Source organism: Pyrgilauda ruficollis, unplaced genomic scaffold, assembly GCF_017590135.1.
Source record: "Pyrgilauda ruficollis isolate IOZ18807 unplaced genomic scaffold, ASM1759013v1 scaffold5, whole genome shotgun sequence".
Lineage (NCBI taxonomy): Eukaryota > Metazoa > Chordata > Aves > Passeriformes > Passeridae > Pyrgilauda > Pyrgilauda ruficollis.
Genome location: NW_024526599.1, coordinates 10,144,122 through 10,163,652, shown reverse-complemented (window position 1 = coordinate 10,163,652; position 19,531 = coordinate 10,144,122). Strand labels below are relative to the sequence as shown.

Sequence of the window (19,531 nt, the reverse complement as noted above, 5' to 3'; positions counted from 1 at the left end):
CTTTAAAATACTGTATTATGAGTTCTGCTGTAGCCATTTATCCTTTGTAAAAAGTCTTCCCTGCTATAGCCTTACAGGTTGTTACCAGAATGAAGGAAAATATGACTACCAATATCAAATTATATATTCTTTTCAAATCTAGGACTTCATGTCCTCCTCCAAAAATTTGTTCTTACTTCTCATGCAGAAGGAGTTACCACTTGTTCACAGAGAAAAAAAATTACTATGGTGGACAGAATGATCATTCAGTATCTTAGCATTTCTTGTCTGAAGGCCTCTACAGTGGCATCCCACAATCTATTTCCACGTTTCAGAGAAGAACTGCTGAGGGTAGACTTAACGGAGGAGAAACTGAAAGGGTTTATTGAATCTAAAGCGTGTACTTTGGTTCCAAACTGCTGTTTGGAAAAGATCTCATCAGCTGCCACCTGGGACTAGATACATCTAAACCAAAAAATATTCTTTTTATCTATCCAGCCATGCAAAGTTACTTTTCTGAACACAACCACCATCACAATCTTAATGGAACTGAGCTACCTGCCTCATATTCCAAGGCTGAAAAGACAGGATGAGGTAACTGAGCATTTCATTACCTATTTCTTTTGAGGTACTCATTCCAAAATTGTTTGGAAGATACTTATAAAAAGACTAAGTTGCACTATATACATACACACATAAAAGTATTTTAAAAATCACATTTTATCTTAAGTATGGCCAAACACTGGTACTCTTAACCAATAATCTAGTGGCTGGGGTACCTGCCTGGAAAGTGTAAGAGACCAGGATTCTCAGGTGGAGAACATTTCACATCCTCCTCCCTGGATTATGCACTTTTTTCTTTCATGGGTGAGTTCCAAACTGTGGGCTGCTCTAGAAGAGAGGTGCTCTTGGAGTGTCTAATAGTTTGTGTGGAGAAAAGAATAAAAAAATTTGATTGATCAGTAAAGCTCATGAGCTGTATATTTATTGGTAAAATCACTCCAAGTTAGGCTTTAGACACCTAGCACTAGCATTAAGTCAGTATAGGAGTATTTTTCTAGTCAGTTTGCATTCTTTCCAGTATAAGTGTGTCTTGTGAGGTATTGGCATATCTAAAATGGGGGCCACTACAATTTATTTGATGCTTACTTCTGTTTCAATACTGTAATGAAAAATATTGTAGGAGGCAAAAGTCAATCTCTTTAAAGGTGGAAAACTTTGAAAAGCTGCTGTTTTCTTCTTGACTCAAAGTAAAGGTAGATGCTTTCATGCTGACCTTATTTACTTGTTTTTCCTTTGGGGGACATTTCCTCTAGCCTCCACTAAGGAGGAGGTTTTGTATAGTAGAAATTATGAGTGAGACTCATAATTCAATTATAGAAAGCATTTCCCAAAGAAACCTCGGGCTAGTACTCTTGACACTTTTCAGAAAGAAAATTAGGTTTGTGGTTTCTTAGTAAGCTTTTGTGTCTCGTTTCTGCTTAACCTCAGGCAATGAAATGCAAATCGTTAAACAAGGTTTGGATGTGAAATTTAATATTCCTTCCTTGTGTATGCAGGATTTTGGTAAGCAAACAGGTATGCTGATTTAGACAATAATTTTTCCATCTGAGAAAGGAGACTTTGATGCAGACTTTGTTCTGCATCTCCATCATACCAAACCTTGCTGGTTGATGTACAGGCAGTACCATCAGTCAGGATCAAGTTTCAAGTTTCCCGTGACTTGTGTGTAACTCTTAAAAGTGAATGCTGCAATCTGACTTAACATCATCGAGCTTTTGTGTGAGTCATATAGCTGTCAGGTGGCTGAAACGCACTGCAGCATATTCCTAGACCTAAGCTAACAATCTATACCACAGCAAGTATTTACAGCCTTCACAGACTGCAGGATAAAAAGATCTCATGGTATTTATTTATGCCATAGGTGCATCTTTATTTCTGGTAGGCACTGTGAGTTCACCAACTCCTGCAGCTTAACCACATACAATTTCTTTAAATAAACCCACTGCGATCTCACTCACTGAACCAAAAAAAAGTGAAGGTTTATAAATAAGCAGCTTCCCACTGCCGCCTCCGGTGCCGCTGGTTTTGCAGGCCCTCTCCTATGCAAAGCACTCGAGCAGTGCAAGCGGATGTTGCATAATGTGATTATGGGCTGCTCTAAAGTGAGGAACGCGTCCCACTTGTGGCATGTTACACACGGCCGCCTCGGTTCTTTCATTGAACAGAAGCTGTGATGCTGCTTTTATATTCCTGGCAGCTGTCAACTGCTAAAGCAGAAGATTAGGGGATTGGCCCTTTTTTTTTTTTTTTTTCTCATTTGTACTGAAAACCTGTAATGCTTCCTCCCTCTTATGCCTTTATCTCTGAAGGAGATAATTACATTTCAGGTCATCTCCTCCTCTATGTGATCCCAATACACCACCCTAACTCATATTATAGGAATTTGCACGTACACGTAAGCAGGATTTTTTAAAAAATTAGCCTAGAAAGCGTATCTACACGGTGTATCTACCGCTGAGGGAACATGGCGGTGACTTCCCGACTTGTCTCCAGCACCAGCCACACTCGCCATGCGGGGTGAACCGCACTGCTTGTCGTCCCCCGTCGCTGCCCCCTGGCTCGCCGCTGTGGCGGAGGCGCCACAGCCGGGGGTGCCGGCGGCCCCCGCCCCTCAGCGCCCCTCACGCCCCCGGCTCCAGAGCAGGTGGGGCGGGGGCGGCGGGACGCGGCCGGGGCGGCGGGCACTCGCCTCCGAGGGCCGCGGGCCTGCGCGGGTGCCCGGTGCTGTGTGTCGGCCCTCTGTTTCCTTGCCCCTCGTTGTGGTTTGCTCGGTGGCTTTGGGGACAGTCACAGGGCCCCGCGTTCTACCCGCTCCTCCGCCGGCCGTCCCGCGGGGCCGCCGCGCTCGAGGTGCGCTGGGCCCAGCGGCCGCCGCATCATCCCGGCGGGACCGCGCTGGGAACGGGGACACGCGCCGCGACCCGGCTTTCCTGGCAGCGGCCCTGCTTCAGGGATGCTCTCTTAAGAACAAGAAAGAAAGCTTGTTGCTTGTTTATCTATTTATTTTATTTTTTATATTCTTCCAAATGAGGGAGTAGCGTTTCCTACGAATTCATGGAGATTTAGGTGGGAATGGGGTGGTTGAGGCTGCTGCCCCAGTAGAGTGTGTCTCTATGGATCATTTCCTAGCTTGCTTCACCTCACGTAACATAATTTTTAAAAGCAACTCCACTTCTAAGCTGCTTCTAAAATGCTGCACCGAAAACTGCAGTAGTTGTGATATTGAATAGCGCAGTAGTTAAAATAGTAGAGACCAGAGAATTTTTGCTGTATTAATTTGGCAAAATAGTCCTACTTTCAGCTGTCTGAAAAACACATAAACATATTGCATGCTGTCCGCAGTGTGCTTGGAAATGGTCATTTTAGAACAATGTAGAATTCGATTAAACTTTAGGATTGCTTTCTGCTTTGCTTAATTAACTAACAGAAGTGCTTCTGTTGACTATATTGACCCATTAATATCAAAGTAGCAGTTTGCTACTGCAGACGTGTTTAGTACATTTGTCAGACTGCACTTTTAATGGGTTCTGTCCAAAACGGGTGTTCTAGGCTGTATATATATGCTGCTTTAACTAACAAACATGTCCTAATGGATCTTATCCTTGTTCCTCTATGAGTATAAAAGCTTTGTAGACTCTTTTGGTGGAGCTGAGAGAAAGCAGCTAAATTAACTCTGTTTGGTTTTTTTTTTAATCTATAGAGTGAAAAAAATGGAGCTGTCAAGAAGAGAAGATCAAACCAGGCAGATGTTCCTGATAGTCTTTGCCAAGAAGCAGAAACATGCTATCGGCTTAGACTGCCTGAGGACTTCTACCAGTTTTGGAAGTTTTGTGAGGAACTAGATCCTGAGAAACCAAGTGGTGAGGTTTTAAATTTTGCTTCTTCTAACTTTTACTCCTGAAAGCAGGCCAGCTAGAGTTGGTCAGATGCATTTTAATGAAGCTTCAGCTTTTCACTTGAGATGGAGGATATTTGCATGAGTGTAAACTAAAACACTGGCTATAATCGCCAAGATGTACACTTCAAGCTTTCTAAAATGTAACTGCTGAAGTTGTGCAATATAAAGGAAGTAAATGTGGTCTAAATCTGCTTTCCTCGCAGGTGCATTTAAAATGTTTAGTGAGGAACCCAAGTTTCCTCACCTGTCATGGCTTAATCCCAGTCACCAACTAAGCACCACACAGGCACTTGTTCACTCCCCCTTGGTGAGAGAGAATTGAAAGGGCGAAAGTGAGAAAACATGGGGGTTGAGCTGAAGAGTTTAATAGGGAAAGCAAAAGCCACAAGCAACGCAAAACAAGGAATTAATTCACCACCTCCTATGTGCAAGCAGGTGTTCAGCCATCTCCAAGAATGCAGGTCTTGTTGAGCATGATGCCATATGTTGTGGAATATCCCTTTGGTCAGCTGGGATCATCTGTCCCAGCTGCATCCCTTCTCAGCTTCTTGTGCACCCACAGCCTCCTCGCTGGTGGGATGAGAAGTTGAAAAGACTTTAACTCAGTGTAAGCACTACTAAATCTGGATTTCAACCTCTTCAAGTTTATTATGTAACAGAATGTGGCATCCCTGTGTGCTCTAGAAATGACTGTGTCTTTTAGAGTCAGAATGGTTTGGGTTGGAAGGGATCTTTCAAGGTGGTCTAGTCGAACCCCCTACACTGAGCAGGGACATCTTCAACAGAGCTAGGTTGCTCAGAGGTGGGTCCAGCCCAGCCTTAAATGTTTCTAGGTCATCCACTGTGTCTCTGGGTACCCAATGTTTTACCACCTGTATCATAACGCTTTTTTTTTTTCTTGTATTTAGTCTGAATCTACCCTGTTTTAGTTAAGAACCGTTATCTCTTGTCCTCTTGCTACAGGCCCTGCTAAAATGTTTGTGCTTATCTTCAATACCTAAAGTACTGAAAGGCTGCAGTAAAGTCCCTGGAGCCTTTTGTTCTCCAGACTGAACACTCCCAGCCCTCTCAGCCCATCTTTATAGGAGAGGTGCTCTTGGCCTCTGAGCATCTTCATGACCCTGTTCTGGACCCACTCCAGCAGATACATGACTTTGCTGTGCTGACAACCCTGCGCCTGGATGCAGCACTGCAGGTGGGGTCTGAGCAGAGCAGAGGGGAGAATCCCCTCCCTGGCCATGCTGCCTTGGATGCAGCCTAGGACACGTTTGGCGTTCTGGGCTGGGAGTGCTCATGGGCGAGTCATGTCCAGCCTCTCAGCCACCAACACCCCCAAGTCCTTCTGGGCAGGGCTGCTCTCCATCTGTTCATCCCCAGCCTGTGCTGATACCAGGGTTTGCCCTGACCCAGGTGCAGAGCTTTCCAAGACCACTTGCTCTTGTTAAACCGGAAGAGATTCCTACGGGCCCAATACTTGAGCTTGTCCACGTCCTTTGGGATGGCATCCCATCCTTCAGGAGCATCTGCACCCCTCAGCTTGGTGTCACCTGCAGATTTGCTGAGGTTTGCTGATCCAGTCTTATGTAATTGATAAAGATGAATATTGAACAATATTGGTCCCAGTACAGAGCCCTGAGGGACACTGTCATCACTGATCTCCATCCTGACATTGGACTGGGCTGGATGGCTTCTTTTTATTAAAGTGTAATAATAGCTCTTCAAAAAAACTTATCTGGACAAAACAATTCTTAGCTTTCCTTGTCTAGTGAATAGTGTTCGACTGAATTTATGGAAACTTGATACCTGAGCAACACCGGAACTTCCTGGTCTAGACGTGCACCTGATTCGTGGTTTTCTTTTCAGATGCACTTGTGTCAAGTGTTGGACTTAAACTGGTTGGACCATATGATATTCTTGCTGGAAAACACAAAAAAGCAAAAGCAACAGATGTGAACTTCAATCTTCATTGGAGATTCTTCTATGATCCTCCAGAATTTCAGACTATACTTGTTGGGGATAGCAGAACACAATATCACATGGGATATTTCAGGTATTTTGTTTCCTGTGTGCTCTTGCTCCTCTACAACTATGTGTAGCTTTTGTCCTCTTTTTCCATGAAACATAACTTGTGTGCTATCACCAAGCAAGAATCTTTCTTTTTTTGTAGTAGGACATTAACACGTGGCTTTATCATTTTATTAAAGAAGTTTGCAGGAACAGGAGTTGAAGACTAGATCTAAATATTTATTAATCTACCTCCTCCAGCCATCCAGAGCACCTTCACTCACTAATCTTTAACTTTTGCCATGATACTGAGAAGAAAATCAATTTACCAAAAGGAAATGTGTATTCTCTCTGCATGCATGGATGCAAGCTCTTTTCAAGGCTTGCTGTAAGATTTTAGAGCTTTAGATCTAAGAGCATTTCTTAGTGGAGTTCTGAAGGAGATGGCAGCATAGTGAGGAGGCAAATTTAGTTTTACTTTGAAATAGGACATAGCTTGACTATTTTGTGTGTACTTTTTCATCAATAGGGATGTGCCAGATGAGCTCCCAGTGTGGGTTGGTGCAAATGAAGCGAAGAAGGGTTGTGTGATTTCACAAGTCGGTGATAATGTCTTTGCTGCAGTCAAGTAAGGTTTATCTTTACTTTTATTTACAAAGAACAGAATAGAGAGAAATTGTTAATTGGGAGGTGGGATGTGGAATAATGAAGCTAGCTTATTATATGTCTTTCTTAAGAAACCCTCAGTTACTTTCTGTCCCTGTTGTCAAGTTTTAAGATTCTCTCAGAAGCCTTTGTAGGCTTTTTAACAGTGTTTTCCTTTCAGAACTAAAATAAATAAGTGTTAACTACATCATTCCTTAAATATATTGGCAGTGACAGGCTCTAAATTGGAAAAAATATGCACTGGATACGTTAAAATAATTTTGTAAGTAGAGAAAGGCCATCTCAAACAGTGGCGAAGGAAATCTGAGTATCATAGTATATTAGTAGCATCTGGCTCTTGTTCTTGTCTACATAAAGATAAATTTTTTTTATATATAATTAATATCTACAAGAAGTACCATTTCTGCCCTGTGGCAAGATAACACTGATGTGGATATGTAGTTCAGTCTGATTCATGGAACTTTACATGTTCCTGCGTCAGGAATGTAAACAACTGACCTCATCCCTGCCAGTTAAAAATGGAAAGCTCTCTAAGGACAGACACACGTCAGTCAGTGAAAGCAGACTGAAGAATGGCTTCTGCAAAAGAGCCCTTGTGCACTGCAGGGTTAAACAAGGACATTTGTTTTGAAAGTACCATGGGGAAGCTCATAAATATGTATTTGTGTGCATGACTTGGATGACAAATGGTGTATATGGCACGGGAACAGCAAACTGAATTCTTAAGATAGAAAGATGAACAGTTACTGAGGCCGGGAGATCTTTAAGCACCTGCAGATTGCATAAGCTAGATTGTAGTGCAGGTAGAGATAAGAAAAGCCCAAGTACTAGATGTGCCAAACTATTTTCTTGCCTCCTCTTAAGAGGCTTGCATTTTCAAGTCTCTATATAAAGAAACACAGGACTGCTAATCTTTGTTGTTAAGATCTAGAGGTTTAACATTTAAAAGGCTATTAATTTTTTTTTTTTTTTTGTTTTCTTGACATGTTTCATCTGTTTGCAGATTATTTTTGTCAAAAAAACTTAAGGAAGTGGCTGATAAAAAGAAAAATGCTATTTTGAAAGACATAGATGAAAAGCTAACAAGAACAGCAAAAGAACTGGGTTATTCTCTGGAACAGAAAACGCTGAAGATGAAACAGAGAGATAAGAAAGTATGGCTTTCCTCATCTACTGGAGAGAACTAAGTTCTGTTAAATTTTTTTCATTTACTTCCTGTTTGTGTTTTTCCATTCTTTTAGTCAGTAAGGATACTACATTAGGAATTTCCAAAGGTAATCAGCTCTCTATAAAACTTCAAGAGGGAAGATTACTACAAGTGTGTTCCAAATAATAGGATTTAATAAAAACACTCTACTCTTGTAAATCATAGCTTGGCATTCAATTAAAAACTAAACAAGAACAAACCACCACCAAAAAAAACCTCAGTAAGCACAGTAGTCTAAAAACTGGAACAAATAGACACCATGGAGAAAACTTTAAATGGAATATTGTTCTAAATAGTGGGCTTGGATCTGTTAGAAACAGGACCATGAAGGATGATATGGATGATAATAGAGATTTTTTGCTTACCTATTAAAAATAATTATGGTAGGAGGGGACTAAAAAAATACGGTACAATGTAACACAAGTGACTACAAGGGTTCCTAGAATTCAGAATTTCCCTGAAATGGCATTTCCAGTTATTTCAAACTTCCAGTACTTGAAATTAATTGCAATATAATTTGAAACTTAAGTTGATGTCCTGGAGACAGGACACCATGTTAGGTTTCAGCACCAGCAGTCAGGTGTTAGTGTTTAATGAGGTGAGGTTTTTTTAGGTCACAGTACTGTCTTAGGGTGCTATGTTCCGTTTTCTGTCTCTATTCAGGTGGTGACCAAAGCATTTCATGGAGCAGGCCTAGTTGTTCCTGTAGACAAAAATGATGTTGGATACAGAGAACTTCCTGAAACAAATGGTAAACATCCTGTTTACTATATCCCTCTGCTTTTTTGAAGTAAACACCCCTCAGTAAAAAACAAACTGCATTAATGTTTTCTACTTTAAAAATTTGACTGAGGGGAGTAAAATGTAAAAGTCCTAACCATCACACTTGACCTCAAAGTATTGTCATTAAAGGAACCAGATGAGACTCAGTGAAACATGCTAAATCTGAGAAGAGAATGCCTGAAGAAGTAGTTGAGATGATCTTTTCTTTTGTATTGTCAAAGCCATGCAGGAAGTAGAGCAAAAAGCTGATCTACATTCAGGGATGTGTGGGTTTATTTCTTATCCACCCTCTTCTTCCAGTGTCATTTTAACCAGAATCAGTGTCTTGATGAAACTTCAGCACACAAGTGCTTGCCTCCCTTTGTGAGGAGCTGAGAGGGATGGGCATGGGGCAAGAATGAGCTTCCAAGGAAAGGGGGAAGCTTCACCAGCAGTTCAGGGTGTGCCCACTTACATGATGTGTAAGTGTGGCACATGGGTATAGTTTTGCCACAGAATACTTCTGTGCAATATTAAATTTCTTTATTTAAGCATCTAAATATCTGCTTTTGGTTTTTTTGCAGCTAATCTTAAAAAAATTTGCAAGGCCATTGTTGATGCACCGACTGATGAGGAGAGAGTGAAGGCCTTTGCACCCATTCAAGAAATGCTGACTTTTGTTCAGTTTGCTAATGATGAATGTGATTATGGAATGGGGTACGAGCTGGGCATGGACCTATTTTGCTATGGATCACACGTGAGTACTACAACAATCAAACTTCATGAAATCATGCATTATTTTATACATGGGCTAGAAGTTGTTCTGCTGCAGATTAATTATCCCTAGGAATTGTAGAGGTCTACGAGAATATTCTTAATTCATGAAGACTTAAAAAGCCACACAACATCATTCAATATTGAATTTAAAATTGTGTGTATGAAGGCCCAATCCTGCAATCCAGAAGCAGAGTGTGAAATACCAGATTCAAATACACTGAATAGCTGGATTCTCCTGTTCCCAGCTACTTGTATAGGCACCCATATTCAACCAGACCAAGAAACAGCCTGATGCTTGTAGTGACCCCAGCTGGAAGAATGAGAAGCCCGGTGAGCTGCCTGTCAGTAAGGGGATTGATTTTCATGTGCTGTTAATTCATACTTAATGCTTTTTGTTCTGTATTAGCTACTGGTCTGCTGATGAAATGGGTCATGGCTGTAATTGGTCAGTGGCTAGAAAATAACACATGAAGTTTCAGCATCGACCTCATATGAATGGATCATCATAGAAACACCCCAGAAAACAGCTGCTTCTAGCAAAACTAGTATTGGCTAAGTGGTGATCCAGACTATCATGGGAAAGATAAGTTTTTCGATACGAAATGTAGGCCCAAAAGAGCTGTGCTGATTACTGGTTAAAATAGTTAGCCATTGAAATGTATGAAAACTGACTGCTCTTGCCATTCACTGTTAAATTACTAATGTGTTTCTTAGATTTCATGCCCTCCTCTCTTTAAGTTCCGTGCAGTATCTGAAAATGTGCTTATTTAGAAACCTTCTTTCAGAGACTAGGCTGATTCAGCTGCTTAAAACTTTTCTACAACTGGAAGGGCAGTGAAGGAAACAGTTACTCCCATTTTTCTGAGTAGGTGGAAGCAAATACTCATCTTCCAAGCTTTGTGCTTCTCAGCACATGAGACTAACCACTGACAAAGTCCTGCAGTGAAAAACTGTGTTTACAGTACTGTCATGTGTCTTGTCTGTTTTATACTGCAGCTTGTAACACCTGTAACTTTGCAGCTGTTTTCTAGCATTAGAAACCTTCATCTTCTAGTTTAGTAAATGGAAGAAGCAGTGGCTGCACACATGTTTTGCTCAGTTAGGTCCCTGCCTGTCTTGGAGCTCCTGCTTGGAGCCGTTTTCCAGTTCTGACTGGAGCATTCCTGTCCCTTTGCTTACAGAGCCAGAGAAACACTGACACTTTATCTGTAGCCCAAGACGTAGAGAACTTGCATCATCCCCTTTGTTTGAGAGATACAATGGACTTACATGTACAGTAATGATTGTAAATGCTAAATATGCTCTGATGTTTATACATTTGAAGTTCTTAAATGGTTACTGTAAGTACCACTGTAATCCACTCAAACTGTGGGGTGGGACAAGACATGGGACTGTGACAGGACCGGGGACTTCACCTGCAGGCTCCAGCTTGGGATGCGGTAGTGAGTGGGATCATCGTTTCTTGCACTGCCAACACTCGATTTCTCTCCCTGCGGCAGCTCGGGCACCCTGTCTGCCCTTGCTGTGGCTGTCACAGGTGCAGCATGAGGATGTGCTCAGGCGTTTTGGGAGGGGTTGAAGGGCGCAGCGTGAATGGGGCAGGGCCAGGAGGTGGGGCCGCTCCCGGAATTAACAAAGCCACTGAGGCCGAGAGTGGCTCTTGTTTTCGCTTCTCTCCTGCAGTACTTCCACAAGACGGTGGGCCAGCTGCTGCCTCTGGCGTACACCCTGCTGAAGAGGAACCTCTTTGCCGAAATCATCGAGCAGCACCTGGGCAGCCGGCGGGAGGAGGGCCTGGATCGGCTGGCGCCCTGAGCCGGGAACGGGGGCTGCGGCTGGGGGCGGCCCTGCGCGCCCGGACCGGCCTTGTCTGTGTGTCTGTGGGTCTTTTTGTACTCGGTGGCGGTGTCCCCTCGGTCAGTAAAGGTTTTCTAAGGAACGCGCTGCTTCCCGCTGCTGGCTGCGCACGGCGGGCCCGGGACGGGGAGCGGGGCTGAGGAGCTGCGGGGCGGAGCTGCGCACGGGCGGGGCTGTGGGGCCGACACGGCGGCCTGCCCTGCCCCGCAGGCCCCGGCAGCCGGAGCCGGCCGGGGCTGCTGCGCCAGGGCAGCACGGCGAGCGGGGGCCGCTGCACAGCGCCGCTCCGAGCTCCTGCGGGCATCGCAGGGAGCCGCTGGGGCTCCGTCACCACCCGCCCTGTGCCATATGCAAACCGATCCCTACGTCCCTGCTCCACGTGATGGTTCTGCCCTTCTCCATTTCTCCACTTGTGTCCTACCGCTCAGGTAAAGCGTTCCCTTACTGCAGCATTCCCTTCTGTGACAAAGCACTATCCCTGTTCCTGCACTGCTGGAGCTGGTTCAGGTGGGAGGAAACTGATGGGATGAAGGAAATGCTAACTGACATTACAAGAGAAATTAGGAATTCCACTGCAGTTGCTACCTTGCTAATAAGAAGAAGCCATCTCCAGTTTTAAATATTTTAAAATTAAACCCAAGTGATTTTGTACAAGGCGCAAATTAATTGCTTTCAAGGTCCTTAGTCCCCACTTCTGTGTTTCTGTTACTGCACTTGGAGGTTTATTCTCTGACTATTAAAGCAACAAAAACAATGGAAAATAACATTGGCTCTTACTCAACAGCCCTGCCACCATCCAGTGACTTGACTTCCACTGTAGCAATTCACATTAGTACTAATGACAGCAATACTAATTACTACTGAAAGATTATAGGCCAGTAGCACCATGCTAAAATGTAAGCAATTCCTACTCTTTTAAGCAAAGGATTGTCAGTTACATGTTACTTCATGGTAGAAGGGAGCAGTGGAGGTACAATGTAGGTTAGAGTGCTGCAAAAGTACTGTGAGTTTCAAATGCACAGGGTACTCGCATGCCACAGCTGCTAGTGCAGATTTGACAACTTTACCCCTTTCATTCACCATATTAATGTCCCAGTTACTCAAGCACGGATGAACACACACTCATTCATAGGCCTAGAGGTTTTTTGCACGTAAAAACCAGGTTTTTTCCATCTCATTTCTATCTCCTTTTTGTTTCAAGTACAGGAGACCTTAATATCACACTGTACAGGCCCTGTAAATCACACAAGTACTAAAACAGTAGAATCATGGAAAGGTTTGAGTTGGAGGGGACCTTAAAAATTCAGCTTTTTAACTGTTACTTAAATATTAACTTAGATCTGCAAAAATGAGGACCTGAGACTGGACATCCATATTCATGTATTAACCCCTGATGGAGGAAATCTGTTAGAGCAGCTGCAGCATGACTGATGTGCTGTGTATGAATAAACTGAGACGGACTTTTTAGCTGGGCCTGCTACGCTAGGACAAGGGGTAATGGTTTTAACTAAAAAAGAGTAGATTCAGACTAGATAGGGGGAAGACTTTTATTATGAGTGGTGAAATATTGAAATGGGTTGCCCAGAAGGGTGGTACCTGTCCCTCCAAGTGTTTAATGGGTGGGGCTCTGAGCAACCAGTCTCATGGAAGGTGTCCCTGTCCATGACAGGAGGGTTGGAATGAGGTGATCTTTAGGCTCCCATCCAAGCCAAGTCATTCTATGACGTGTACATCATCAACAGATGGTTTTCAGCCAATAAAAGGATCATCCATTTTTAAGTATTTTAAATCAAAAGGATTTTGTTTAAATTCTGTAATTAAAACAGAATCTTAAGTGTTTATTCTGGAAAAATACCCCACCTAAGGCAGATCAGTTTGATGGGGTACATTTGGCTACTAATTTTTATCCAAATGCTAGACAATGCAAATACTGCATCTCATAAACTCCATTCTTTTTGTCAAATCTTCTTACTAGTTTTGTATGTGAAATTCCCAGCTGTTAATTTTCTCTTAGGGAAAATAAATGCAAAAATCAACACAAATCTTGTTTGTGAAAACAATAAGAAAACATGACAGAACAATAAATGGTCATACAGAAGTTTTTAATGCTTGATTAAATCATCACAGTAATAACAATTTTTACTGTAATGATATGCAGTTCTACCACACTATTATAAATAAAAACATTAAGATCAATATTAAATACAGCTCTAGGCAACATCACAGATTAACAAAGAATGCATTCTTCATGAACCAGTATCTGAATGATTTAAAAAATAAAAAAATGCTGACACTTTCCCCCTCCCATCCACCACCTTTTTTTTGTTTTTAAATTAGTAATTTGAGTAAGGCGCTGCAAATTTCACATTAGAAATTTTTTGTTGCACAGCACAGGCACACATACTTCATTAACAGAACCTCTACTGCATGTTTACCAGAAGACATTTTAAATGTCAACAGGGAAAGCTTAGCAGGCTAAGAGTAAACAGAGATGCACAATTTACGTGCAGCTCTCGGGATCCACACAGAAATGAAACACAGCGGGAGTGTGAACTGTATTTTAATTCAGACAGCAGTCTCTAGAATTAGGTGCAAGTTAATACAGTACACACAGCAGTGTTTTACAATAACGCCAGACATGGCAGAGATTTCAAACTGATTTAAAATGATTTTTGTATGTGTGGTGAGTTTGTATTCTTCCACTGTAGAAAAGAAAATCAGAGAACAGAAATCAGTGTCAGAGACAACTTCCAGAGCTGCCTTCTGTAAATGGGCCTAATCCTGCTCTTTGTGAAGCTTCCTCTTCTTCAAGCTTATGTAATCTAACAGAACAAATTTTTAACAACTAGCACTGACTTCACATGGAAGAGTACAGCTGGTTGTTGCCATGCTCCCATTTTTACATAGCCCAATTCCCTGTTTCATTTCCAAACCTGTTTTTAATACAGGGCCTGATCACTGTGATCCCCCTGGCCCATTTCACTTTCTACTGGTTCCAGTTGCTACTGGAACTGAGATGACAAAATGTAGATGGCAGTTTTTTTCTAAGAAAAATAAGTTCAAATTCAACAATGCACTTACTTCTGCACAGCCATTTTTGTGCAGCTCAGCTAAAGTGCCAGAATTTTGGTTCATTGTGTTACTCTACTTAACATAAAATCATACTAACTACTTCGTGAATAAAGATGTTTGAGGTAACTGTGATGAATGCCTTAGAGATATTTAAGATTATTATGTTAGACTTTTAGTGTTTATGTTCTTGCCATTTTTGCAGTCTTGTGAGCATAATTGTTAAAAGAAAGAAATTCTATCCAACCTCATATTACAAAACATTATTTTTGTCAGCCAGATTTAGTTTTTTTTCCTTCCTAATTTAGGCTTATAGCATATTGTCATTTTTCCTCTGCATGCAGTTCTGGTGGTGGTCTGGTAAAATGAATAGGAAACAAAACAAAGTACTGTAAAGAAGTTAGGGGTCTATGAGTTCTCCAAGTGTGTGTGTGTTGCTGCTGAATTTTAAAGTCCTGCCAAAGTTTCAAGTACTGGATTCAATTCTGCCCTGCTGCTCAGGTTTGACTACATATAATTTACACCTTTATATACTTGGGAGAAAAGAAGAGTCAAAAGCAATCTAATAGTTGCTTTCTCCTATTACTTTTGAAACCCTACAGGTTTGGTTTTTTTTAAATAAAACCCTACTATTACTGTTCCAGTTATCTGTTAGTAAAGAAAGAAGGAAATCCAAGGTAACGGCAGTGAAAGTTACATTTGAAAATGATCTTGTATGTATGTTGGATCATAAAGAAGCCATTTTCTTGAAAACCTTCATCTAGCTGTAAACATTTGCTAATCCTCCGTTACTTGCAGAGGATTATGAATTATTCTATAAAATCACATTAAAAAGGTAATTAGTTATGTGAGATATTAACTGATTCATATTTAATAGATTTTTTTTAATCCATACAAATATAAATAAAGAATGGTAAAACTTCAAGAAAAATAATATACATTTAGTGCAAATTATGAGTTACATTTCTTCCTACCATGTCAGCAGTGGAACATCTTTTGTGGAGAAGAAAAAATAAAAATGACCATTCGCGAATTTTACAGGGGGGGAAAAGATCTCCAGTGTTGAAGCATGCATTTTTTTACCAGATACACGTATACAGAATTGTTCCAGCTCTTAAACTAGTAGAATAGCAGTATTTTTCCTTATACTGCACAACATTGGTATATATCATAGTGTGTTCAATAATACAAAAATTGCATAAGACCAGGTCACATTATTGATATTTTCTGCAGCAAAACCAGTATCTTTCTTTAAAATACTAGTTTCACCTGGTTTTAGTTTTCTCATATCATGACAGCACATGGGTTGAAAGAAGTCTCATGTGGTTCTTGAAAAGTATTACCTGTTCAATCTGGTTTTGTTGCAGTGGATCTGCACTGCCCCAAGCATTTAGTGATGTACGAACTTACACATTGAATGGCACAAGAAAAACCTCCCTTCTTGTGATCACACCTCAGTAACTCACAGTACATCTCAATATGAGAAACAACTGCTTCAAAAGGGCACACCAATTTTAAAGAGGCTTTGTTACGGCTCAGGAGAGAGAGAAATAAAGCTCTTCTGGAATGTAGAAAGGTGACGAGTAATAGTTAATACGTTTCATGAGTTAACACAACAGTTTTCAATGGTAAAAAGGGCAAGACCTTTCAGTCTCCACAAGATGGCTCAATTCAGAATGATCCCTCCAGAAACAGGGATTAATAACACATCTCTTCAATGCTGAAGTACCAGGCTGGGCTGGAGAATGGCACCACTTTGCACGGCTCACCCACTGCACTATCATGGCAGACCTGATGTCTCGGGACGCATCCAGTGCAGGACAGCAGCTCTCCCTTCCCACACTCCCATCAGCCTTCCTCCTCGCCACATGCTCCCCCAGACTGACTCCTGATTGCCAGCAGCACTGTTACGTAAAAACCCAGCTCGTCTCTGATTTTAGAATTTTTCCCCAGACTAAAGTGTTGTGCTATTCAACAAATGAACCTCCTCTTCCGTTTCCTCTCTCTCCTCAGCTATGGGTTTCAGTTGAACATTATGGAGGCGGGGTCTTGGTTTGCCGTCTGGGCCATATGACGGAGGATATCTTTTTTTGTTATAATGCCAAGGAGGCGCCTGAAAAGCATAAATGGAAGACTGATATTAATCCAAGCAGGAAAATAATGAAGTAGAACAAATCTGTAGCCAAGTCCTTTTTGTTGACAGGAATAGAGCAAAAGTAAACAGCCTGATTTTCTTATTTAAACAAACATTTTATTTATCAAAATGTTAAGGAACCACCAGTTTGCTAAAACACAGCAATGCTGAGACACTGTATCAAATGGTCTCTGACAGCTGTAGTCCATTTTAATGAAATACAAGTCATACAAGTAGAGCCCATTACAATTTTTATTTAACTTTTTGTTTCTACAAAAATCAAATTTTCATTAGCATATGCCAACAAAAAAGTAACAAAGGGGTACAAAGAAAAGAGAGGTATGAAAAAGAAGTGATAGTGATCCCATCTCATAAGGGAGGCATGTTCCAACCTAGCCATCAGAAGTGATGTACTGCTTGATGGCCCCAAATCAAGCAAATCAAACTCCCCTTCCCTCCTTTTTTAAACCAGAAGGATTCTTCCAGTCTGACACACTGGCTCAGATTGAATGTATTCATAGGAGCACACTGTACTGGCCACAAAACTTTTGTATAATAAACAACAGTTAATTAGTTCTTGGAGTTCATGGCTTTAGAAAAAAATAAACTGTGAATAATAAAATTTTCATTTCCCAGTTTAGATACTGTGCTCTTATGACAGGATCTTTTAAAACTATAACTGCAAAACATCAAATAGAGTGAGACTGTCCAAAAGGATAATATCACAAGAGAAGCAAAGAGCAGAATGAATGAGCTACTGCCCTTGTTATTCTGGTTAGTACATTTCAATTTGTCATATTAAAGGACGCATGAAATACTTGTGAAATATTAGCATAAAATGAGAACATAATTAGCATGTTTTGCACATAAGCAGCTAAACATGGTGGGTATGTTTAGTAGACATGGAACTAGCAACCCATGTCCAAATTAAGACAAAGTGTACCACCTGTCTAAGGGGTTAGTTCACAACATCATGGTTAAAACCATATCTAGATTCTGAAGTCAACAGTCAACATGGTAGCAGGCCACTTGGTGGCTGGTATCACTGCACATTTTGTAAAGGATTACACTGACTGCTGTAGGTAACAGCGGCAGAATCACAGACTTTACATAAAATCACAGGACTTTGCTAAAAAATAATATTTTCAAAAATTCATGTTAATAAAGGGGGACTACAGGGAAGATCTAATGATGCAATTAAAACATGCTTATCTCTGCTTCTCAAAAGATGTGATACTTTGCTATTTAACAGCTATTTAAAGCTGTCCAAATCAGAGAAAAAATTGGCATATACAAAAATCTTAATTTGCATTAGGCAGGGAAAAAGAATTCCTAGCTGCATGCCTTCCCACCTGGGGAATTCAAGAGATCAACCAGCTGGATCAATGTGATCTCATCAACACAAGTATCAGAAAGTTTATTGTTTACTTTCCTTTAATGTTGTGACTAACAGTATGTTCACATTTATAGCTTCTTTTCCACAAAAGGATTTTGCACGTTGTTTTATGTTTAATACAAATTTTGAGCATTAGAAGATTTCATTGTTCAGCCGATACCATAAAAGCCCTGAACAGTTCACAAGTTTCATGCTTCCTGACTTCTAATGTGTCTAATTATGAGATCTGATATATCTAATCACCAAGGGTTCGACGTGCTGCTTTAGTTGCTCGAGATGCTCTAATATGTTCTTCTTTGTGATGATCCCCAAGACAATCCTGCAACAGATTATGTTATGCTAATAACTGTGTGAAATCAAATGAAAAAAAAAAGTTCTAATCATAATGAGAAAGGATTAGAGCAAACTAAAAATAAAATAAAAAAAAAGAATGGTGGCAGGAAAGCTAATGAGATAATTAAATGAGAATTTATTTGAAAGTCCGTACCCTTTCCCAGATTTTGCTTTTTTTCCTTTTTCTCCCAAAATGCTGAACACAATTGGCTCTTCAGCCATGCCAGAGCAGTATGTTTCTTGTATCAGGTACACATCAGGGTAGCAAACTTTATCTCTTCACCCCAAAATTCACATATTTTTGGGTTTTAAAGGTACTGAAACTAAAATCTACTTTGTATTTCCTTCGTTTAATAGTTATTTCTCCTCACATATACATGTAATTATTTACATTTTAACAAGCCACAGTAGATGAACAAAGTAATAACTCTGTAAAGTCATAGCAACTGAGATTCAAAGCTGCCCTACAGAGCTGGGCTATCTGTCCTTAGAAGCAGAGAAATTCAGACAAATTTCTTGTCTGAATTTGACAGGACAAATCAAGAGCAACTCCCTGGAATGGATATTCTGGTACAAATTTGGAGGAGTAAGGCTCAGTCTTCTCTCTGTCATCTGCACCAATTTCTGTACAATCTAGTCTGGACTGGAACCAGTATGTTGATGCAAATCTTTAAATAAGTATGTATATTCAGTTGGCAGGAAATCTGCCAGCCAAAATATAAAATAGTCCTTGATGTCTACAATGCTATATGCCATGGCTAAACACCATCACTACTAGTATTTATGATCTGCTCTTCTTGTAACGGACAGTGTGCTTGTGGAATGTCACAAATTTGTAAACTGAAGTAGGATAAAATAAATATTAAAGCCATTCCTGCTACTTTATCATAAAATGGTTTAAAATTTATAGTAGAGCTTGACATAGCTTTGCACAATCAAGCTTTCTTTAGAGAAGATTTTAGCATCAACATCAATGCTTGAGCACTCAACCACAACAGAAACTATGAAAAAAAAAATCATAGTAAATATTTTTCAGTCAAGTTCTATAGATTCCAATTTCCCTCCCCAAAACAAGAATAACTGCATGCCCACACTAACTTCTAAGTGTCAGTGTCAGATCATTATGTTCTTTCCCTACCAGAGAAAGGCTTCTGGAAACACTACTTGCCATTCCATACAGAGATGCATTGAAGGAAAAAAATAAAACCACCAAAAAAACAGAGAGGAGAACATTTAAATAAATTTGTTTTAAAATACATCTGAAAAAAACCCAACTTGGAAACCAATGAAATATCTAAATATTCACCACATATAGCAGCAGACCTTTTGCCCACAGAAAAACTAAAAGTCCCAAGCATTTCAGACTTCTTGTCCCAAGGACATTGA

General features: G+C 40.7%; 2 protein-coding genes across 9 annotated transcripts in view; one reads left to right on the top strand and one right to left on the bottom strand.

Moving 5' to 3' along the window:
* Positions 1-2,552: 2,552 nt before the first annotated feature.
* Positions 2,553-11,295, top strand: LOC121360358 (histone PARylation factor 1). Its single transcript, XM_041480141.1, has 8 exons — positions 2,553-2,975; positions 3,743-3,902; positions 5,804-5,990; positions 6,474-6,572; positions 7,614-7,764; positions 8,481-8,568; positions 9,164-9,336; positions 11,040-11,295. The coding sequence occupies exons 1-8, from the start codon at positions 2,553-2,555 to the stop codon at positions 11,169-11,171; spliced, it is 1,413 nt and encodes a 470-aa protein (XP_041336075.1). The 3' UTR covers positions 11,172-11,295.
* A 2,003-nt stretch (positions 11,296-13,298) lies between these two features.
* CLCN3 (chloride voltage-gated channel 3) overlaps positions 13,299-19,531 on the bottom strand; it is a 59,961-nt gene continuing 53,728 nt past the window's right edge. For 2 of the 8 annotated variants that reach the window (XM_041480043.1, XM_041480045.1), the window contains one exon: positions 13,299-16,395. In XM_041480043.1, the coding sequence (XP_041335977.1) occupies positions 16,305-16,395 (91 nt within the window). In that variant the 3' untranslated portion in view covers positions 13,299-16,304. Of the gene's footprint in view, positions 16,396-16,450; positions 18,132-19,531 lie in introns of those variants that run through there. The other 6 variants (XM_041480042.1, XM_041480044.1, XM_041480048.1 and 3 more) reach the window with 5 other exon arrangements.